Raw genomic sequence first — 24,506 nt, 5'->3', positions numbered from 1 at the left:
CTGTTTTTGGACAATTTGTTCTTCCACTTGGAATGACAAGGGACCAGTTTCTTGGACAATTATACCGGGAACCCAACAAGGTCTACTTCCAAAATTCTGCACGAAAACTGTATCTCCTACAGTAAATCTTCAAGCTTTGCTACGAATATTGTGATTCAATTTTTGATTACTCTGATTCTTCTCTACCTTCCCCTGTAAGTTTGGAAACACCAGACTTAACCTTGTACGTAGGCGGCGTTTCATCAATAATTCAGACGGTGTTGAGGCATCATACGATAATTGAGAAGAAAGTGGGAAAGTTGAGTTTCTAGAGTACCTTCAGATAACCTCTTCATTCCAGATTTGAAAGTTTGCACTGTTCTTTCAGCTAACCAATTTGATGAGGGATGATATGGTGCTGTTTAGCATGTTTGATTCCATTTAAACTCATGAATCTCTGAAATTCGGTACTAGTAAAGACTGTACTGTTATCCGAAACAGTGACTTCCGGTAGGCCCTGTATACTAAAACACTGATGCAGCTTTTCAACAGTTGCCCTCGATGTCGATGATCTAACTTCATACGCGTCCTTCCACCTAGAACGCGCATCTACAATCAATAAAAATATGGGTCCGAATTTTGTGTCCGCGGGCGGGCGCGTGCCTGACCCGAACAGACGTGAAATAATGCGAGATGACGTCGGGCGAGCGTCCCCTGATGTCATTGCGCACACGTGTGATATTTCACTCAGCAGCTACGCGCAGCAGTTGGAAGCACACCCCACCGACGATTAAGCCCATTGACGATGCAATCAACAGCGATTTTTCGTGGCCCGTCCACATTTACAGTTTGCGGACGGAACGTTCTCCCAGCCGCATTCACATTTTTGCTCAAACCTTGATCCAGGGCGGGATGAAGTCTCTGTGGGGAAACAAAATAAGGAGGGGTATCTGGGGGCTGTCTGTTTATGAGATATGCTGTCGGGTGCTTGATTGTGCTGCGTGGACATGTTTTGCAGCATTTCTGTCATTTCCTTCATTCTGTGGAGGTCTGCAGCTCCCTGGGGCAGCTGTCTGCCTTCAGGGAGCTCACTAGAAAGTGCCCACCCGCTCCCTCGGCGCCTGCCCTCTTCCTGCCCCCACCCCGACACCGCTGAGCATTTCAGCACGAGTTTCATGCTGGCTGGCCGTTAATTGGCCCAACCAGCGTGAAATCACAGTCGGGGGCCGATCGCGGCCGGAGGCCCATTTCCCGTCTGTTTCCAGGCCCACTGTTCGTGCGTTCCCAATGAACGAGCATGGACCTACATAATCAATATGTATTCTAATCCAGGGTCGACCAGGTCACTCCCACGGATGCAGTGGAGCTGAAACAGACAACCTCTGTTGTTACTAACACTGGAGACAGTGCTTGACCATGCTTTCAATGTCACTGTCTATGCCTAGCCACCTGACATAGCTTTGCGCAAGCATTTTCATCTTCGATATGCCTGGATGCGCACTGTGAAGCTCTGTCAAGAGTGGTTCTCTTCCTTGCGAAGGGATGACGACTCTTGGTCCCCACATCAAGGTTCCATCTTGACAACTTAACTCTTTTCTGCGGGCATGGAATGGTCTTATCTCACGAGACACTGGTGAATTCGGCCACCCTTGCAATACAAGGTTTCAGACTTTCGACAAAATTGGACCTCTGTTCGTCCAATTCCTTATTTGCTTTGCACACACAGGCGAAGAGTCCAAAATATTCGGCACAAGCACAACATCTTATGGCACTGGAGCATATACAATGCTATCTGGTAATGGAGAACGACTGAGTGCATCCACATTTGCAATGTGCACACCCGGACAGTGCATAAAGGTATACTCATAAGCAGATAATACCAAAGCCCAACATTGAATTCTTGCTGAGGCTATTGGCGGAATGACTTTATCCTCACTGAATAAACCCATTAGCGGTTTATGGTCCAACACTATGGTGAAATATCCATCCAGATACTGATAGAATTTCTTCACTCCAAATATTACTGAAAAACCTTCCTTTTCTAGTTGTGAATAACCCTTCTCAGCTGCAGAGAGGGTTCTGGAGATATAGCCAATTGGCCTTTAAGAACCAGCTTCCATCCTGTGTGATAACACAGCTCCTGCACCATAAGGAGATGCATCACAGGTTAATACTAATTCTTTTGATGGGTCATAACATACCAGTAGACATGGTGAATGTAATAACTTCTTAACTTTCGCAAAGGCTTCTTCATGTCGGGATTTCCATGACCAACGATGATTCTTTTTTAATAACAAGTTTAATGGTGATAACACTGTTGACAAGTTTGGCATGAAGTGGCTATAATAATTCATCGTGCCCAAAAAAGACTTGGGTTCAGTTACACTGGACAGAGAGGGCGCCTCTTTGATTGCCCTAACTTTCTCCTCTACTGGATGTAACCCCATGGCATCCACCCGGTGAGCCAGGTAAGTGACTTCTGGTGCTTGGAATGTACATTTCTCTTCCTTTAATCGTACACCGGCTTCCAAGAACCTTCTTAAAACCTCTTCTCGGTTGGCCAAATGTTCGGCTTCCGTTGACCCTGTGATCAGAACATCATCTAGTTATACTACTACTTGGGGGAGTTCTTGCAAAAGACTCCATGGTCCTTTGGAAGATTGCACACGCAGAGGATATGCCAAAGGGTAGGCGCGTATACTGATACAGGCCCTTGTGTGTGTTGATGGTTACATACCGTCTGAACATGCTATCCAGCTCGAGCTGTTGATATGCATGGCTCATGTCCAGTTTGGTATAGGATTTGCCTCCAGCTAGCTTTGCATACAAGTTGTCTATCCTCTGGATAGGATATTTATTTCGTTTAGTTGCCTTGTTCATGGTCAATTTGCAGTCCCACAAATACAAATAGTTTGGTCAGGTTTCATCATAGGGACTATGGGCACTGCCCATTCTGAAAATTGGACTGGTTGGATGATGCTTAGCTTCTCTAAGTGGCTCAATTCTGCAACCTTCTCCTTTAGGGCACAAGGCACAGGTCTGGCCTTAAAGAAACGGGGTGTCGCCCCTAGATCTACATATAGTTTTGCTTGCAAGCCTTCTAACTTTCCCAATTCATCATGAAATACACTGTCGTATATCCTTAGCAGCTCAGGAATTCCTCCTGTTCTCACTTGAAATATTTCAGACCAGTTGAGTTTAATTTTTTGTAACCAGTCTCAGCCCAGAAGACTAGGTCACTATGATCACTGAAGCTGGGCTGTCTGTTGCCTATAGGACACAGGTACTGTGGCGAAGCCATTTACCTGTATTGATTCTCCAGTGTATGTTTTCAACTGAACTGTGGTTCGCTCCAGATTCAGTGACTGGGCACCTTCATTTTGGTATTTAAATGTGTGTTCTCCCACCACCGAGGTTGAGGCTCCTGTATCCAACTCCATGACTAGTGGCTTCCCATTTGCTTTATTGGTTCAGTTTTTACTGCTGTGACATTGTACAGGGAATAGATATCGGTATCGGCAGCTTCAGGTTCTGTTACATTATTCACTTCAATCATTTTGGTCTGCTATCTCAAGGGCTGTCTCGATTTCACCCTGCATTGATTTATTTCTTGTGGCAGTAATGGCATTCTGCCTCCTTGAATCTGCAGGTGTCCGGTACATGGTTACCCCCACATCTATAACAGATTAACTTCGGAGCTGCTGCTGAAATGCTTCCATTAGGCCTTTTCGATTATCGAGCAGGAGAGACTGCCTCTCGCTTCGCTGCTGTGTCTCTGGTTTTTGCACCACGCCTGGCGGTAGGTTCCTCCCACTCCACCTGAAAAATAGCACCATGTTGCACACTCTGTAAAGCCTGCGAGTCCCTCTCAGACTTTCCATGCCTAGCGCTATTTCCACGGCATGCTTCAAATCGATAACTTCTGTGAGTAAGCGGCGCTGAATGGCATCGTCATGAACGCCACAAACTAACCGGTCCCACAACATGTCATTGAGCGTGTCTCCAACATCGCAGTGCTCAGTCAATTGCTTCAACTTCGCTATATAGGTTGCGGTGGACTCTCCCGGGGCCCTTACTCTGGAGTTAAACTTAAACCTCTGCATTATTACCGATGGCTTCGGCTGAAAACGCACCTTCACGAGGTCTACCAATTGGTTAAAAGATTTAGAATTGGGCGCGTTCGGGGCTGTCAGACTGTGGATGAGATTGTATGTCTTGCTACCACATACACTCAAAAGGATTGCTTTCTGCTTCTCCTCCGCGGTTATTTCGTTCACCAGAAAATAAAAACCAAGTCGCTGTACATACTGGCTCCAGTCTTCCATAGACACGTCATAAGGGTTGATTCTGCCGAAGAGTGGCATGACCGGTGAGTATACCTTTCTCTTTTTCCTAACAACTGATGTACTCACATTCACAAGGTGAGGTGCAGCGTTGAGATATTTTACCCTTGTCGCCAAATGTAAGGACTTGATGTACCAGACAGGTTTCCACTTGAAACAGATAACTTTATAACAGAGAGCTTTTTTAGAAGCTACATGCTTGAACCATGTTCAACACCAACCCCCCCTCCCCATAACCCCGGGATTACCCCATTCTTCAAGAACGATCACGTGACCTCTAATAGGCAGTTGGAAAGGTTATACCTTCAATCACGACAGACAGGAAACAGAGAGCAGTGATTACCGATGCTTTTCGGATTGGAGGAAGGTTAGTAGTGGAGTTCCCCAGGGGTCAGTGTTGGGACCCTTGTTCTTCCTGATATATGTTAATGACCTAGACCTTAGTGTACTAGGTGCAATTTCAAAATTTGTGGGTAATATGAAAGTTGCAAGCATTGCGAATTGTGAGGAGAGTAGTGTAGAACTTCAAAAGGACATAGACAAGTTGATGGAATGGGTGGACAAGTGGTAGGTGAAGTTCAATACGAAGAACTGGAGAGACAATATAAAATAAAGGATACAACTCTTAAGGGGGTGCAGGAGCATATGTGCATAAAGATAGTAGGCCAGGTTGAGAGAATGGTTAATAAAGCAGACGTTATCCTAGACTATTAATAGGGGCATAGTGTACAAGAGCAAGGAGGCAATTTTGAACCTTGTATATGATACTAATTTAGCCTCAGCCAGACCAAGTAAGGATGGCAAGTATTCTTTTCCAAAAGGGCAAAGGGAACCATGTGGATTTTTACAATAATCCAGTAATTTCATCACCACTATTAGTGATACAAGCCATGGTGAGATTTGAACCCATGTCTCCAGGCCTTTGGATTATTGGTCTTATAAATTAAGCACTATGCTACCGTACCCCATTGTATGGTACCCTATTCTTTATGAATGAGCCTAGACGGTGAGTGTTGGCAAGCAATTCAACTGTACAGAGCATTACAGCTGAGCTCTGCATACACCATGGATTGAACCCAGAATCTGGGTGTGATTAGTAGATTGTGTCATTCACTTGTTACGTTCTGTAAGCCTTGCCTTCAGCCATCATATTCAGTGTGAACTTACTTTCCTTGTCATTGCTAAGAGGCAGATGCGCCTGTTAAATGAAAGATCTTTGTGGTCTGGAGAAGTTTATATGTTGCATCAGCTATTTGCAAATTCGCATCAGAAATGAACGGAGAAGAGAGTTTTGAATTTTTCAATTGGAGAGCGCGACTGGATCTTCCAGAGAAATCCAGCATCGCCTGGTTAAAGGAGAGACTGCTGCAACAAAGGAGAATAAAAGGATCCAGAAATGGGGAAAATAAAAATAAATTTAAAAAGTTATACGCAGGATAGTTAGTTTACCTCCAGTGAAACTGATCCAGTAGCAGTGTTTGATGTCCCTGGAGTGGCCGCTAATGCTAAGTTATGATATCCAGAAGGGGATCTCCGAGGTAAATCCAGCGGGATCACACTCTGCCCTAACAGTATGCCTGCAAAAGAATGAACAGGGCTATGTGAATCCTACTTATATTCGACTACTGCCACTCACCCATCACTGGAAGCTGTGCAGGACAGGCCTCTGGTTCTTCACACAGCCCGACTGTTTTGCCGCTTCACCTCCCTCTGATAACCCAACCAAGATTGTCACATTGACATGTTGCAAATTCATGTCTCCTCACCACTTGGCACAGTCCATCAATCCATGAAAGCATTGTGCCAACCAGCTCTTTGTCACTTTTTAGTGACAGTGATATTCCTGGTGATTTTCTCACCCACCCCTGAAACCAGAGAGAAGGCATGAGCCCACCCATTAAGAACCCACACTCCAGTTCTGTCAAACAGTGGGAAATGGTGTTAAAGACTCAACACTGTAGATTAGTTGTTCGGTGTGCACAAAAGGAAATTTGGCATTGCCCACATTTCAATAATGGAATGGATTGGGAATTCAGTTTGGTCTGTCTGGACTGTTGCACATTAGATTAGATGGAAATGGGATCATGCAAAACTCACCTGGATGACCAGGAAATTTGGGATTGAGATGCAAGTCTCAGAGTTACAAGTATCCCTCGATGTGATTGAAGAAACATGGGGGAGTAACGGTGAGCATGAGTAAGAGCAGAATAATGCCCCAATCTTATCCATGTTCAGTGCCTCATAATCCACATGATCATTAAATTCTCAACTCTGAGTCAGAAGGTTGTGGGTTCAAGTCCCACTCCAGAGACTTCAACACAAAATCAAGGCTGACACTGCACTGCAGTATCAAGGGAGTGCTGCACTGTTGGAGGTATCGTCTTTCAGATGCAACGTTAAACTGAAGTTCTATCTGCCCACTCAGCTGAATATTAAAGATCTCTCAGCACTATTTGAGGAATGGCAGGGGAGCTCTCCCCAGTGTCCTGGCCAATATTTATCCTTCAACTAACATCATTAAAAAATACTATCAGTTCATCATCACATTGCTGTTTCTGGGAGCTTGTTGTGCGCAATTTGGTTGTTGTGCTTCAAACATTTCATAACACAAAGGCATTCTGAGACATCCTGAGGTAGTGAAAGTTGCTATATAAATGCAAGCTCTCTCTTTCTTTCCTTCTTTCCTAATTAGCCTACTGAGTACAAGGTTTGTTGGTGTTTCTAAGCTTATTGTTAATGTGGATTTTCTTGCTCCAAGCAAACACTTACTCTCACTTTGCTCTGACTTTTCCACAATCTTCACTTTCATCTCCTTGCTTCTTGCTCCCAGCTCACTAGCAAAGGACACAAAACATATCACATTACTAAAGAGATTAACAGTGAGGGAACTTTAATGTCACAACATGTATTGCAAGACAAAGCGGATGAGCAAGGTGAGTGGAACTAATTGGATAGGTCTTTCAAAGAACCGACACAGGCACAATGGGCTAAATGGCCTCTTCCTGTGCTGTGTGATTCTATGATTTAAGGAAATGCGTAGATGACAGCCGATACCATCCTTTTTGTACCTGCAATGTTAATTTTGGCTGCACAGGATGCGGGAGAGAGTGTTCACCACCCAGACTAAGAATATTCCAGGTGACCCTAAGGCCCAGCTCTTCCAGAAGGAAGTAATTTTCACAGGGCCTGCCTGCTATAAAGTTCTGAAATCACACAGCCACTCTTTCCGATAAGTATATTGTCACCGGGCTAATTGTAGCCTTTTGGCAGAATGGGTAAAATTGTAGTGAAGCCTAATGCAGTTCATCGCATTTGTTCTGTGATACTCTTAGTTCCTCAGGTCAGATTGTTTCATTGCGATAGGCTTCTAACTGCTTTTACTTCACCCTGCTGCTTATCAGTTCACAATATCCTCTCCAGTTTTGGACAGGCAGTATCTACAAATCCTCAAACAATTGCCATTCCTGCCCATTTTCTGCTGAGCAACGTACTCACGCTGCGATTTACTGATATCTGGCCGCTGGATCTGTTAGCAGTGTCAACAATGATGATCTTATTTATCCTTACAAAAATTCAAGACCCAGGTGGGATAGCCAATGGCATCCATGTAACCAAATTCAAGCCTTGCTAACAGCTAAGCCACGAATGGTGGCAAAACCTGGACAATTCCTTGACCAGGAGTTAAGGAGATGGATTTGAGAATTCATCTGGTGCACTTAATGAAAATTCTTGTCAGGTTACACCAATAAGAAGTCATAACAAATGCCATTCAACCATATTAGCAGGTTGGGTAGGTGATAGATATCTTGAGATAATTAAAGGTCCCTGGTAGACAAAAAAAAGCTGTTCCCATTAGCGGATGGTACAAGGATTAGGGGACACATATTTAAGGCTTTGGGCAAGAGATACTCGGGGGGGTGGGGGAGAGATACAAGGAAGAATTTCTTTTGTATGCAAACAGTAGGGACCTGGAACTTGCTGACTACGAGGGTGGTGGAAGTGACAATTAATGATTTCAAATCCTTATTGGAAATTGGATAAGCACCTTGAGGAAAATACACATGCAGGACTATGGGGATAGAGCTAGAGAATGGGACTGACTGACTTCCTCCACAGAGAGCCAGCATGGCCCCGAAAGGGCTAAATAGCCTCCTTCGGTACTGTAATGACTCTATAAGCCTATGGAGCCAAATTGAAAAGTCGCTACAATTTCCTGAACTTAAATGGGCTGTCAGAAGTTAAGATTGTGTTACGGTGTTGTGCAAAGAACCAAAATACAGTCCTGAACAACAGCCAGCCATCCAGAACATCAGGTCAACCACAGCTTGGTATCTCAACTGGTGCCAGCAAGAGTGAGGGCATTGCCCTGCCCACATTATTCTGCACCATGGATTTCCAAACGTAGACAAGGTGCCGAGCAGAGATTAAAACCTCTGCCCCAGAAGGGATGAAAAAAACAGAGGCTAAGTCACCTGAGACTGGGTTCACGCTCTCCCCAGTGGCAATTAGGGTGACACTGGCAGAGGCTTATTAGCAGACCACTTCCCAATGCCAAAAGGGCAACTTTAGACGAACCATGGTTTTGTTTACGATTTGACAAACTGCTTTCATCTGGACTCCACACTCCCCTGGTGTGACCTTCAATCCACAGGTTTGACCCTGAAACCGACAGATCCTCAAATCACCCAATAAACTTACAAGTTTCAGAAATGTACACCTCAGCAGTGAGCCAAATTGAAGAAAAAAATGCCAAAGCCAGTGTTTTGCCACTGGCACACATTACTGAAATGAAACACGGCAGGTTGACCTTTTAGAGTACCAGATGTCTTTTGAAACTTGCACGTTCGCTAACTGCTTAAAATGGATTTTCAGTCTCGGTCAGCAGTCACCACCTCGACTGCCGATTCCTGGTGAAATCACAAAATAGCAGTGCCCCCACAAATGCTCCAAACCTCTCTGGAGCTTTCTCTGCTTCCAAGGGATGCAGAGTCATAAGCCCATTTAAAGGAAGCATGTTTACCCGGCTCTGCTGCATCTTACACAGCAAGGAAATCATTGCATTAGGATCTGTGGACTCAGGAATATTCTATTTTAGCACCAAATCCTGTCAAATTGTTTACATTCATGGACACTTCTTTCAAAGAGTTCTTTGTAAGGCTGCAATACCATCATCTGGTCAGTGAGATCACTAATAGCATTACATCTTACATCATTCCATCTCTAGCTTTTTCCAGTTCTGACGAAAGGTCACAGACCTAAAAACATTAGCTCTCTTTCTCTTTCTCTCCACAGATGCACCCTGAGCTGCTGAATATTTTGAGCATTCTCTGTTCAGCTTTGCGTTACAGTGTTTCACACATATGTGTGCGAGCATGTAGTGAGTGGATTCCTACCTGCTTTATTAGATTCTGGAACACACGCCAGAAAGCACAATTTGATGTTTTAAGTATGCAACGGAGAGCTCATTTTAGATTCTGAAAAAATATGAGTGATTCATTCACTGGATCCTTTGGGTTTTCTCTCTGTTTAACGTTTAATTTACTGTATTGTGAATGTCCCTGAGCTGCCTGGAGCTTGGACACACACACTCACTGTCTCTTGCTTTCCATTATGGGGAGGCAATGGTGCAGTGGCAATGTTGCTGGACTAGTAATCCAGAGACCTAGGATGATGCTCTGGGGACCCAGGTTCGAATCCTGTCATGGCAGATGGTGGAATTTGAATCCAATAAAAATCTGGAATGAAATGATCGCTGTAAAAACCCATCTGGTTCACTATGTCCCTTTAGTGACATAGTGTCACTTGGTCTGGCCTACATGTGACTCCAGACTCACAGTCATGTGGTTAACTCTTAAATGCCCTATGAACAAAGGCAACTAGGAGTGGGCAATAAATGCTGGCCCAGTCAACAATTCCCACACTCCATGAAATTAATATTTTAAAAAAATTTTGCTCACGCATCCTCAAATAAGATTTGATGCTGAGCTACGTAAGCAGATATTGGGTGATCAAAAGCTTGTTCAAAGAGGTAGGTTTTAAGGATTGCCTTAAAGGAGTTACGAGAGAGAGGTGGAGGGCTTTTGGCTGGGGGATTCGATTCCAGAGCCTTGGCTCCACCAATGGTGGATTGATTAAAGTTGGGGATGTGCAAGACTGCAGAATTGGGGGAGTGCAGAGACCTCGAGGGTTTAGGGCTGGAGGATGTTACTAGAGATAGGGAAGGCAAGGCCACAGAGGGATTTTAAAACATGAATGAGTTTGCAAGTTTGCTTTTGCAGTACTTTTAACAAAGAGCACCGTGCTCACCTCATCCTTATGTTTATTGCAGTAATAGATTTTTAAAACAAAATTGTCAGCATTGGTACTTGTGAGTTTAGGTGTATTATGACAGGAAGTGGAGTTGAGGTAGAAGAGTAGCCATGATCGCACTGAAGTAGGAGTAGGCTTGAAGGGCTGAATGGCCTACTCCTGCTCCTATTCTTTATAAAAATATGTTAAATGAATGGAACTAAATGGCTAGTTTTTCAAGCTCCAGTGCAGATGCAATGAAATCTGTACACTATAGGAAGAGTTCAGAAGATTGGAACTAATTGGATACCAGCACTGCGGGTGTACCTACACCAGATGGACTGCAGCGGTTCAAGGCGGCGGCTCAGAACTACCTTCTCAAGGGCAACTAATGATAGCTACCAAATGCTGGCCTTGCCAGTGATGCTCACATCCTATGAAAGGATTAAAAAAAAAAGGATAGTTCTTCCAAAGAGCCAGCACAGACACAATGGGTTGAATGGCCTCCTGTGTTGTAAGACTCTACAATTCTAAATTCTCAATCTCAAAGCAAACACAATGAAAAATTAAACATTTCCATTCTAAACTGATCTCCTTTCTTCTTCAGGTTCCCCAGCCTGCCCATACTGATCAGTGACAGATTCAAAATAGAAAAAGGCTCATTCCCAATGGACTTTCCGGATTCCTTTTGGGTTTTCAAGGTGCCTCTCCTCCCTTGGTCGAAGACCAGGGCTTCTGCTCGATCACTTTGCCCAGTTCGCAGTCTAGGTGAGAGTGAGACCATAGCTCGATGCGAGATCGCCAGGGCGAGCTTGCATCCTACTTACTTGATGGCAGAGTGGGACATCAGTGTGACTTCCCAGGCCAGGCTTGGAATCATTGCTAAATCTGAACTGATCTGAATTGTCCAATTTATAGCTGCAGGTGTGCTCCACTTATAGTGCACATGATTCATCTGGAAAGAAAACAGCTCAAATGGACAAAAAGAGTTTTCCTATGTCAAGTGCATTAAATGTCATACATCTGTTGCTGGTTACATATACGAGAGGAATATTGGTTTGTACAGATGATATTTTGTTCGAGTCAGCAGTAGCTTCAGCGCATGTTAAATTAGCCCCAATATGACTAAGTCTGGAACCATTTTACCCTCTATGGTGTGAAGAAGTATTTCTCATCGCTTCTTCCAATGCCTGAGGCGTTTAATCAAACCCAGTAACTTGCAGTTTGCCTGTTTGTGGCCACGATTAAATATTCTACACCAGAACCCCTATCCAGCTGACTGAACACCATGGGGGTGGGGGCGGGGGAGGGGGAATTAAGCATCTCCATGAGGGCATTTTAAAGCCTTTATAAAGGTTTGAGAACAACATCACTAGGTGGGGTGATTCACAGCCCCTTAATAATCAGCACAGGGTTTAATCAAACCTGGTTCAGCAAGGCCACTATGAGTTAGTCTGTTAGAAATTTCTCTCTAAAATTACCCATTGCAGATTTTAACCATCACTCATCCTCTTTCAGGGTAAAAGCAGCGCCAGATGTTGGAATGCCGGTAGCTGCTGATAAAACTGTTCCAGCTTTAAGAAATCCCAAAAATAACTTGCAATTTCCATTGAGCCAAAGCCTACTAAATAGTGTTTGTTGTGTTGGACTGAGTCACTGCTTTCACTGGTGAGTAAACGAGCTGAGGTTTGGGATTTCAGTCTGGTTTGATAATACTCTGGCTGGCTAACTGCTGTCGTAATGCCAACACATGGGAAAAAGTTAAAATACTGCAACTTCTATCCCTGCACAGATGGGGCTTCAGCAGGCGACAGCTATCAGGATCTACGTGAAGGAACACCAAGGAACAGACAACAGGCACCACCAGTCCTGTGTTACATTCCCCACCCACCCCATCCCCCGCACATCCCCACACACATGACTCCCACCCCACCCCCAACTCCCAAGGATTCAACCACGTCAAGTTGCAAACCCGGCCTCTATAGGAGATTAACCGTGTGATCAGTCAACAGCTCCACTATTACTGCTTCATGCGACTACCAGGAATGGTAGAAGTGAACTAGATGACTCCTGGTCTTTTATCCTGCAGCAATTCCCGCCTTCCTGAATCCCTGGAAGTAAACTGACCATCACACGTCACCATCACCGTTCTAATGAAAGGTCATCGCCCTGAATGTTAACTCTGTTCCTCTCTACACAGACACAGCCTGGCCTGCTGAGTTTTTCCAGCATTTTCTGTTCTTATTTCAGATTTACAGTCTCTGCAGTATTTTGCTTTTGTCTGAAAAATGATTGCAATGAACAAGCTAAGAATCACATTCCATTACTCTCATTAGGAGCAAGGTCATAGGTAGTCATCAGCATAGAATATAACATTGACTGTAACTTAAAAATAAATACCTGCCAATTTAATAGAGTTGAAACTGTCACTCAAGGGTTGCTCTGCACATACCTACCCCGACACCTGCTGCCTGTTGAGACTGCAATATCTCTGTGGTCCTCTCCCTACTTATTAGATTCAGTGACTGAGTCATCACTCCTCAATCAAGGACTTTTGTTAGAAACTGCTCGTTGATCCTTCTTCTTAAGTCATGTTTGGGGACCTACAATCACACCGTCAACCTCTGGGTATCTCACGCACCTGAAAACCGAGGCAGTCAGTGGCGATGTCAGAACCCATCGCCTGCTGTTGCCCTCGTTCCAATTTCTACACGCCCGCATACCCTTTTCAGAAGTGACCTGGAGCAGGAGATCCCAGTTGCTTGGACCCTTCTGGGCAATAGCATCACAGCCAATGATCTCACAGTTATCCCGGTTTCTTCCAACAATCTCTTCCCTTCTATTGACTTGATTGACTGGATATTCCCCCAACTTAAAAGCAGGGACTGAAGCTTACAGTCCACATGGCTTGGAAGCAGCTGATTTTAGGATTGTTAGATATGGCAAACCATGGGGCTGGATTTCAGGGAGTGTGGTGGGTTGAGGAGGAGGGGGAATTATTGCAAAGCTCCTGGTTGCAAGAGTTGGCCAGGAGCCGAGGCACCTGAAGTGTCCCAGCCCACAGCCAAAATGTGCTGCCGGTGGGATAAATGAGCAGAGGGTGGTGCTTGTGCTCCTCAGGGGGAGGACGTCCCTCCCTCGAGAGCCGCAGGCCAATCAGATTGGCCGGCAACTCTAGCAGTCCCAGCAGCACCAATAGAATTGCAAGGAGGCCCACGGACGAAAAGGACATGGATCCCAGAGAGAAGTGGGTTGGGGGCGGCGGTGTTGGAAGGGGAGGGATCGGGGAGCCTGGCGAGGGGTGTGGGGGTGGCTTTTGGAGGCCACGTGGAAAAGAACAAAGTGGGGGGGTGGGGGTTATCATCTTGGAGAGGGGAGGTGCTTCTGATGTGCACAGGGCAACTCCGAAGGAGGTACTTCCCCCCACCGGCCAATCCTTTCCACCTTTTAAGCAGTTTCCTCAAAAACGGGCTGCCCACTCCCGCCCGCCTGCCCACGCCAGCCCTATGATGGTGTGGACAGCGTATGGTTCCAGTCAATTGGCTTGGCTCAATTGTTTGTTAATTATTTATTTAAAAATAGCCGGCGGGCTGCTGATTTCAGCTCCCACCTTCCTACTGTGTCATAGGCAGCAGCTTGGGGGCTGGTGGGAAGGTGGTGGGCTTGCTGGACTCTCCCTGCCAAAAATACGTCGGGCGGGCGGCCATAAAATCCAACCCATGGACCTGAGAAGAAGCTTTCCTATGTCCGAGTCACAGTGAAATTTCCATCTTAATGTGGGAAGATACTGGGAATTTCTCATTCGTCCTTTGACGTTTCTCCGTCTTACAGTAAGAGTAACAGCACAGGTCACTTACAAGATCAGCTCCTCATTCCACTTCAGCTCTGAGTTTCTATTTGGAGACTTGGGCACCACAGGTTTTGTTCTTTTAAGCTGCACTGGGCTATCCAGCTCCAACACACAACACAGCTCTCTACTTCCTGAAAGGTATGAGGGGAGGGGGGGGAAAAAAACATTAGGTTACACAGCAACAAGATGTGGAGCTGCAATCTCCATCCAGTGACATACTTGAGAGATCAGCAATTACAGACAAAATGTCAGTGTGGCTCAGCAGGAGTCAGAAGATTGTGGGTTCAAGCCCCATTCCAGATCTAGGCTATCACCTCAGTGTGGTATTCAGGGAGTGCTGCATTGTTGGAAATGCTGTCTTTCAGATGACTTGTTAATTCAAAGCCCAATTTTCCTTTTTGGTGGATGTAGAAGATCCCATGGATATTTTCTTTTGAAAATGAGTGGACCATTTGCACAGTAGGTGGCCTATATTTATCCCTAAACCAACACCACTCAACAGATTAACTGACCATTCATCTCATTGCTGCTTATGGGATCTTGCTGCCCTTGAAATTGCTTGCTATGTTGACCTACAAAACAAGTGTGTGTGCTTCAAAAATAACTGTTTTGGTGCGAAGCAGTTGGGACAAGCTGAGGTTATGAAAGTCACCTTATCAATACAGTTTATTCTTTTATTTATGTTTACTTCTTTAGGATATGCTATTTGTTTGATTTGCTGCCTCTTTTTCTTCCGATACCACACTGGAGCCAACCGTTTGTGGGGTGCACAATAGGAACCCTTTAACAACATATCCCCTCCCCGCCAAATCCAATTTTCTCTTCAATGTCAGCCATGGCTCAGTTGACAGCTCAGTGTGTCAAGAACTATTCCAAGATTTGAACATAAAAACCCAGGGCAACACCCTAGTGCAGGAGGGAGTGCTACACTGTTGAAGGTACTGCCTTTCAGATGAGATGTTAAACTGAGGCCCCATCTGCCCTTTCAGGTGGACACAAAAGACCCCTTGGCACTATCTCGAAGGAGAGTTGTCCCGAGTGTCATGGCTACTATTTATTCCTCAATCAACATCACAAAAGCAGACTATCTGGTCATTAATCACATTGTTGTTTGTGGGAGTTTTCTGTTCATAAATTGGCTCCTGTGTTTCCTCCAATACAACAGTGGCTACACTTTAGAAGTACTTCATTGGCGAAAGGTACTATGTAAATACAAGTCTTTCTTTCTTCCCCCACCTCCTCTTCCTCCACTGCGCGAGATGCCTCTTATTTTCTACTTCCTTACACCAACATGACTGAGACTGGGAACTGGGCAAAGTGGGGAATTGAACATCTGTCTACATTTCAACTCAAAGTCTTTGTTTTCTTCATAATATTTCTTTCTTTTCTGTCTTCTTTACTAACGAATTTTGATCCCATGCAGGGCTATGTCTCCATGGACACCAGATGTCCTGTAGTACATCATTTAATAATTATGGATGTGTGAACCTTGACACAGAGTGTCACTAGACTATTCAACCACTTGTGATTGTGTTGACTACACCCATGTAGCTGACTCTGGCACAGAATTCCAGAAACTGAACTGGACTAGCCATATAAATACTGTGGCTACAAGAGCAGGTCAGAGGCTAGGAATCGTGCAACGAGTAACCCACCTTCTGACTCCCCAAAGCCTGTCCACCATCTACAAGGCACAAGTCAGGAGTGTGATGGAATACTCCCCATTTGCCTGGATGAGTGCAGCTCCAACAACACTCAAGAAGCTTGACACCATCCAGGACAAAGCAGCCCACTTGATTGGCACCCCATCCACAAACATTCACTCCCTCCACCACCAACACACAGTGGCAGCAGTGTGTACCATCTAAAAGATGCACTGCAGGAATTCACCAAGGCTCCTTCGACAGCACCTTCCAAACCCACGACCACTGCAATCTAGAAGGACAAGGGCAGCAGATACATGGGAACACCATCGCCTAGAAGTTCCCCTCCAAGTCACTCACCATACTGACTTGGAAATACATCGTCGTTCCTTCACTGTCGCTGGGCCAAAATCCTGGAGCTCCCTCCCTAACAGCACTGTGGGTGTACCTACACCACATGGACTGAAGCGGTCCAAGAAGGCAGCTCACCATCACCTTCTCAAGGGCAACTAGGAACAGGCAATAAATGCTGGCCCAGCCAGCGAAGCCCACATACCCATGAATGAATAATAAAAAAAGAATACGTGCAGCATAGATTTGCTAGAATGTTACCAGGAATGAACAGACTTTTAGTATAGCTGAGAAGGTGACATGATAGAAAGCTTCTGAATTATGATAGGTTACAATAGGGTAAATAGTGATGGGTGTTTTCACTGGTCAGTAACACACGAACAAAAGGACACAAAGTTTAAACAGTCACAAAAATCAATTCCTTATGTGGTTCAAACATCGAATTCTTTACCATAAGGCTGAAGCAGAGTCAATATAATATTTTAATTAGTCAATTGTTTGGAAATGTGGAATATTAAAGGGCAGAGGGACTGAACAGGGAATTAAACCAGGTGTGGAATTAAACAGAAACAAAAAACAGAAAATGCCTGAAAAACTCGGCAGGTCTGACAGCATCTGTGGAGAGAAGCAGAGTTAATGTTTCAAGTCCACATGACCCTTCTTCAGAGGGGCCTGAATAAGGGTTATACGGACTTGAAACATCAACTCTGTTTCTCTCTCCACAGATGCTGCCAGACCTGCCGAGTTTTTCCAGCATTTCCTGTTTTTGTTTCAGATTTTCAGCATCCGCAGCATTTTGCTTTTATCTTAGTGGGGGGGAAAAACAGCCTAGATTAGATGGGCTGAATGGTCTGTAACATTCTATGGTCAGAGCCAATTCCTTCCCAGGAAGCTTAGCTAATGTCTTTCCTCTCAAGAAGCACCTAACCATAGGACAAATTGTCACACACAACCCCACAAAGGAGGGGCCGGTTAGCTCAGTGGGCTAGATGGCCAATGTGTGGATCAGATTAGTGCCAACATAATGGGGTGCGATCCCTGTTCTGGCTGAGGTGGACTTGGGGCCTGCCTCCTCGCAGTGCCCCATAGTAAAATCATGGCAGAACACCGCAATTCAGCTGCACTGGAATTGAGAACGCAACCTAGGAGAAGATGGTCCTAAGAGTCTTACCCACTTCTTCCGCTCTGCTCACGTTTGCCTTCAGCTCTCTGACCACCAGCCTGCACCTGGCATTGAGCACTGCCTTTGATGGAGATGCCAATCCCTTCCCAAATTTCTCAGCAGGTACCTGGGTGGAAGAAAGGAAATGGTGACTTCGACAACTCCCCCTCAATTCAGTTGGACGATTGTGGTGTCCCCGATTAATTTTTGCGCCCAGATCAGTAGCTCACAATCGGTCTTCCTTCACCAAATAAGCAAACACGTATTTCCATAGGCTGCCAACATAATGCTGCTGTGTGTGTAACCAGTAGGAAGGAGATGGTCTTATTAGGAAGAGGGACATTAGTTTATATCATGGTGACAGATTCAAGTGCTTCATCTGAAATTCAGGGAGGTTGTTGACTTTCTGTTGATTTGTGTCATAGATGTTGCTGTAATTTTCTTTTAAAACTGGATCTCAAAACTATAGAATCTTCACCACCCACAGTCTACCCTTCCTCTAATAGCCTTCAGGCTTCAAAAACCCAACCTTGCTGTCACCTTACTGCAATGTATTCCTCAGCTTATCTCCAACTCTTTTCATCCATGTACGTCTACTTGAAGAGCGTACTTCTATTTAATCATTCACAGGGTGTGGTGGTCGCTGGCAAGGCCAGCATTTGTTGCCCATCCCTAAAGTTGCCAGGTTACGGGGAAAAGGCTGGGATGTGGGGCTAAATTTATAGATGTTTCAAAGAGCTGGCACAGGTGTGATGGACAGAATCACCTCCTTCTGCACGGTAAGAATCTATGAACGTTGGCTGCGTCTTCCACTGTGGGCCTTGGCTCAGTCTCTCAATAAAATAATGCATTCATACCTTTCCTTTGACTATAGCAGCCGTTCCAAAGTCATAAAACAACTATTTCACTGAAGACATTCTAGTTTTTAAACAATCTGGCTAAGAAAATAGACTGATAATAATATTTAGTACCTCCACACATGCACTACCAGGATGTATGTACATGCACACATATGGAAAAATTGTGGTTTTAAAAACTACATCGGAATAAGAATATGTAAAAGGGATAGACACCGTATTTTACTCGAGTGATTGTTTAGATTTTCTTCCTTAACATATGTGACCACGTTTTTCTAAATCCCACATTAAGGCCAAACGTCTTTGTGCAGGTTCAAGGGCTCTTCTATTCCTTACAGTAAAGTCAGAATTGTTGTTTTGCTAAATGGAACAAGATGGACTTTCACAGAATCAGAGAATTGTTACAGTGTAGAAGGAGGCCATTCAGCCCATCATGTCTGCACCAGCTCTCTGAGCATTTTAACTTAGTGCCAATCTCCTGCCTTTTCCCCATAACCCTGCACACTGTTTCTATTTAAATAATCATCCAATGCACTCTTGAATGCCTCACTTGAACCTGCCTTCACCACACTTACAGGCAGCGCATTCCAAAACCTAACCACTCGCTGTGAGAATAAGTTTTTTCTCACTTTGCATTTGCTTCTTTTGCAAAACACTTTAAAACTGTGCCCTCTGGTTCTCAATCCATTTATGAGTGGGAACTGCTTCTCCCTATCTACTCTGTCCAGACCCCTCATGATTTTGAAAACTTCTATCAAGTCGCCTCTTAGCCTTCTCCTCTCCAAGGAAAACAGTCCCAACTTCTCCAATCTTTCCGCATAACTGAAGTGTCTCATCCCTGGAACCATTCTCATAAACCTTTTCTGCACTCTCTCCAATGCGTTCACATCCTTCCTATAGTGTAGTGCCCAGAACTGTACACAATACTCCAGCTGAGGTCTAACCAGTGACTTATATAAGTTCACCATAACCTCCCTGCCCTTGTACTCTATGCCCCTATTAATGAAGCCCAGCATACTGTATGCTTTAGAAACAGCTCTCTACCTGTCCTGTCACTTTTAATGATTTATATACATATACACCCAGGTCTCTCTGCTCCTGCACACCCTTTAGAATAGTACCCTTTATTTTATACTGTCTCTCCATGTTCTTTGTACCAAAGTGTATCACCTCACACTTCTCCACATTGAACTTCATCTGCCACCTATCTGCCCACTCCACCAATGTGTCAATGACCTTTTGAAGTTCTACTTTGTATTGGGACAGGGGTGTCCACAGATTTTGCCTTTGAAGGGCACTCACTGTACCGCAGAGCCCTCCAGGTTTACATCTCAAGTTTACATACAAAGTTCCTGTTAACGTACACTCATCCCAAGTTGCTGATACCAATGGAACTTGTTTGTGGGTTGCCACATTTATCTGCCAATGAAGGAACAGCACTGAGAGCAGATCTGCTCAAAGCTCCACACAATTCAAACAGGAGAAAACAGAATATTAAGAAATACCGGGACAAAACGAATCTAAGCTGCCAGATCTTTGCAAACTATACCTGACCCCAGGCCATAATTAGGCACCCTGACACTTCTACCCAATCTTCGGTGCCATGATGATCCAATGAATGTGACATAAGAAATAGGAGCTGTCAGAGGTCATTTGGCCCCTTGAACCTGCTCCGCTATTCAACGAGGCCGTGGTTGATCTTCTTTCCCACCCTATCCCCATATTCCTTCATACCTTTAGTACCCAAAAATCAATTGGCCCCAGCATGAATATACTCTGTGACTGAGCATCAAGCCAGTGAATTCCAAAGATTCACATTCCTCTCAGCGGAGGAAGTTCTTCTCATCTCAGTCCTAAATGGTTGACCCCTTATCTTGAGGCTGTGATCCCCGTGCAGCCATTTTCTCAGCATCCACCCTGTCAAGCTCCTTAAGAGCTTTATTTGTTTCAACTAGCTCATTCCTCCAAACTCCAGGCAATATAGGCCTAGTCTACTCAATCTCTCCTCACAAGACAATCCCCTCATCCCAGGAACCAGCCTGGTGAACTTTTGTGGCACCTTCTTTTTATTGGGAGTTACTAGGGACATGGGTGGGGATTCGAAAGAAAGCGGTCGTGCATCGGGTTCTTATTGAACACCTCTCCCGACATTCAATATTAACAGCACTCAATGTCAGGTGTGGGGTATAAGAGACAGCAAGTGCAATTCTACTTGTTGCCTAGCCCCACCCATGCCAAAATTCACCCCGAGAAGCTCTAAAAAAAGCCTTTGGTTAGTAACTAAGAAGCCTCTACTTCTTGAATTCTTGAGAGGGGGCAAACAACTCAAAAGTGCATATACTTTTTTGGGGAGGCAGGAGTGAGGGGAATGTGTGTTGTCAGAGGTAGGACAGGTATAAGTAACAAAGGTACCACTTACTGTGTTTGCTACGTGTGCCTTGAGGTTGACCAACATGGCTGGACTGGTGCTGACAATTGTATCCTCAATTAGCTCTTTAATGGTGGAAACATCTACTTTCCCCTCATTCCCCTGTCCAGGCAAAAATAGAAGAGGTGAACAAACTTTGAATTTCTTTTTCAGTGTAGTGGTGGAGAATGGACCTACTTTATAACTGGCAGAATACAATACACGAACACTCGCACGCAGTACATCCTCTAACATAGCACAACTTTCATGCTTCATGCATCGCTGTGCCACCACACTTTAGATTTTGCAGCCCATCAGTTTGGGGGAAGCTGCTGAGCAAGAGTCCAATCCCAATTCGACAAGGAAAAGCACACGACATAGGGACACCCCATAATAATATACAGACGCTCTTTGAGTTCCAACTTGGACCACCCAGTACTCAGGCCTGCAGTGACACTGTCCACCTTAAAATATATGGTTACCAGTGCCGGTAGAGTAATGCCAATCAGAACATCAAGGCTAAGATGGCGCTGCCCCAAGTATAAAAAGCCTTGGGACAGTTTGTACATGAACATCATTATATAAACACAAGATGCTGTTGTTCTTAATGGGTGCTTTCACTGTTATGGATCTAGACGACAGACAAATGTGCACCAACCACCATTGTACCCATGGATTGCTAGTGTAGAAATGCTTATCTGCTAATGGGGCAAGTTGTGTCTCACTGTATTTCCATTCCCTTTTCTTACAAAGGGAGGGCCCACGAGCCCTTGGTTGGGTTATGGAGGGGGAGGGCTGGTCAAATTCAATGATTCAGCTAAGTCTAGTTAGTCTTTGTCCATCTCCAATATGTGCAGCACAACTTATGCTGTCATTTGCAATGTTGTCCCTGTAACGCATTCCTCACTATCACCTCTCTTCGTTAAAAACACTCAGCCTGCAACACATCTTTCATTGGTATCTATACCTCACGCTAACAGTCCATTATTCATTGCGTATTTGGGAGCAGATTTTCAACATTGTCATCAACAAGACACGGCCACATTGCTTGTTTACGATTGTGCTGGTCCAGGAGAGGACAATAATGGGTAAATTCAACTTCTAGACTCAGCCTATAATTCACCCAGGCAGAACCCATCCCCTAGTCACTTGTTATCACTTGATGAAATCAAATAAAATACCCAAAATAACGAAAAAGTACTTTGTTCATTCTCTTACCCTTCTTTGTAGTTTGGAGGTGACTGTGAGGAACAGAGCAGGAGGTTCCTTAAATGACCAAGTGACCAGCAGGCCCTCAGCTTCTGTTTCTTCCAAACAAATCTCCATCTGCAGAACAAAGAAAAACAGCTAACAAAGCAACATAAAAACACAAGAAATAGGAGCGGGAGCCTGTCGAGCCTGTTCCGCCCTTCAATACGATCATGGCTGATCTTGGGCTTCAACTCCATTTCCTTGCCCGTCCCCATATCCCTTGATTCCCAGAGAGACCCAAACTCTGTCTATCCCAGCCTTAAATGCATTCAACAATGGAGCACCCACAACCCTCTGGAAGAGAATTCCAAAGATTCACAACCCTTTGAGTGAAGTACTTTCCCCTCATCTCAGTCCTAAATGATTGGCCTGTGATCTGGGACTGTGCCCCTGTGTTTTAGCTTCCCTGACCTGGGGAAATAATCACTCAGTGTCTACCTTATCAAGCCCCTTCAGAATCTTGTGCATTTCAATAAGGTCATCTCTCATTCTTCTATAGCCAGAGAAAACGGCCAGAGGTCAGTCACATCAAACACACACCCCTCCTGGAAGTTGCACGGAGACTGGTAATGGAATTATTTCACTTGAATTGTGTTCCTCTAGATGGCCCTGTAGCATAGCACATCCATAGGCTAATGTGTGCTGTGCTATGCAATAGCATGTCATCGGCCCGCATACACCACTGTTACTTCAGTGAAGTCTTAATCAGGCATCAGCAGAAGGCATGAAGCTGAGGCTCCACTGATTAATGCCAGGGTAAAGTTCCATGGCGTTTGACACCTTCCAGTATCTCATCTAAGTGACCATTCTTTATATTTGAATCTAGAGATGGAAACATAGAAAACTCAACATTGGGCAAAACCATAAATCTGCCTTGTTGCTATCCCAGCTATTGGATTCAGATAATGTGTAGCCCTTCAAGATAACTGTCCAATTAAACCCTGCAAAAATCTAAGGTACTTGCCCCTACTTTCAGTAAGTTGTTCCGATGCAATACTCTTGTACATCCTGCTTAAATTTACACACCTGTCCCCAACATTTTGTTGTCTCGTATCCTCCTATATTTTGTTCTCCATTCCTCTCATCCTTGCAGTTGTTCATCTCTGCACCTTTATCAGGTCAGGGGCATCCCCCCTCCACCACCTTCCCCCTCCACCTCACTGTAATGCAAATCCCAGAACTGCACACAATACTCCAGATGCAGCCTGATGAACGCTCTATCCAGCCCCTAGAGAGGCATCTCCGCAAGCTGTCGATAATACCGTTACTGCCAATTTAGTGAGTTAGTTTTCAATGAGACTAAAAAGCTTTATTAAAATCATGTTGTTTTTTTAAAGATAACTGGGTTTGCTGACAATGAGGCGTTGCAGCGGAATCTGATGCTGTCTGTGGTTAACATTCACACACGCACCTTCCAACAGCAGTCACTGGGTAGCAATTAGCAGCAGGATTTTTTTTCCCTTTTGTTAGCTCAATGACGTTGAAGCCAGTGGCAATGGTGCGACAGCGTTGCTGCCCTAGCTGAAGTTAGGACGTGCTGAGCATTGAACCCAGAATCTTCTGGGCTGCAATTCACTATTCAATGCACCACAAAGGGGCAAGATAGCAGGACCCTCTGTTTGGGTTGCCAACTGTGATTCGATGTATTCCTGGAGGTTTCATCACATGACTTGCCTCCATGGTCCAATCATTCATCAGCCAACACACCCATCCTTGTGTTGCACTGCCTTCCTACGCCAACTGGAGAGCAAAAATCCTCATTGCCCAATTGGATGATGCTTAACCGTCAGCCAAACCTGTCAGCCTGTTTTCTCGGCATTTTCAATATTTTTATGTCAAGTAAAGTGAAACGTTCAACAAAAATAAATATTTTTTAATGTCCATGTGATTTTTTTTCCCCCCAAGGGTTGCACAGAGCTGTGTCCTGGAGATTGATCTTCAATTCCTGGAGACTCCAGGCAAAACCTAGAGGGTTGGCAACCCTACCCACTGTGCCCTTCATCCATCAATCATGGCGTTCTATTCGATGGGTGTTTTCTCTAGAATCAATAATTCCTTGCAGATAGTAAGTGATAAATGGAAAGAGTAATAGCAGTTATCCTGAATTCCATCCTCGTATTAGATTCATTTTACAAATAACATTGAGTAACCAGATGGCAATTTGACAGGGTAAACGCCAGCAAAAAGCACTCTGGTTTTGATTAATGGCCTTGCAATTTAGCGCAGGCTCCTCTTCATCACTATAAGTTAATGCTCTCCAGTCATCAGTTGAGTGGCTCAAGGGTGTAGTGGCAAGGAAAATGTCAGATCTATTACTTTTGAGTCTGCACAATCATCCTTGCAACAACTTCCCTCTTCACATTAACAGGCAGCTT

At 44.7% G+C, this 24,506-nt stretch overlaps 1 protein-coding gene across 2 annotated transcripts in view; it reads right to left on the bottom strand.

The window, feature by feature from the left end:
- Positions 1–24,506, bottom strand: part of c2cd2l (c2cd2 like) — a 120,504-nt gene that overhangs the window by 18,377 nt on the left and 77,621 nt on the right. For both annotated transcript variants that reach the window (XM_078532799.1, XM_078532803.1), the window contains exons 4-9: positions 22,099–22,206; positions 20,893–21,003; positions 17,626–17,743; positions 14,468–14,591; positions 7,092–7,156; positions 5,772–5,899 (exon numbers count right to left, since the gene is read on the bottom strand). In XM_078532799.1, coding sequence (XP_078388925.1) covers positions 5,772–5,899; positions 7,092–7,156; positions 14,468–14,591; positions 17,626–17,743; positions 20,893–21,003; positions 22,099–22,206 — 654 coding nt within the window. The remainder of the gene's footprint in view (positions 1–5,771; positions 5,900–7,091; positions 7,157–14,467; positions 14,592–17,625; positions 17,744–20,892; positions 21,004–22,098; positions 22,207–24,506) is intronic.

This window comes from Cetorhinus maximus, chromosome 2 (assembly GCF_964194155.1).
Source record: "Cetorhinus maximus chromosome 2, sCetMax3.hap1.1, whole genome shotgun sequence".
In the NCBI taxonomy this organism is placed as follows: domain Eukaryota; kingdom Metazoa; phylum Chordata; class Chondrichthyes; order Lamniformes; family Cetorhinidae; genus Cetorhinus; species Cetorhinus maximus.
This window is presented reverse-complemented; position numbering and strand designations above follow the sequence as displayed.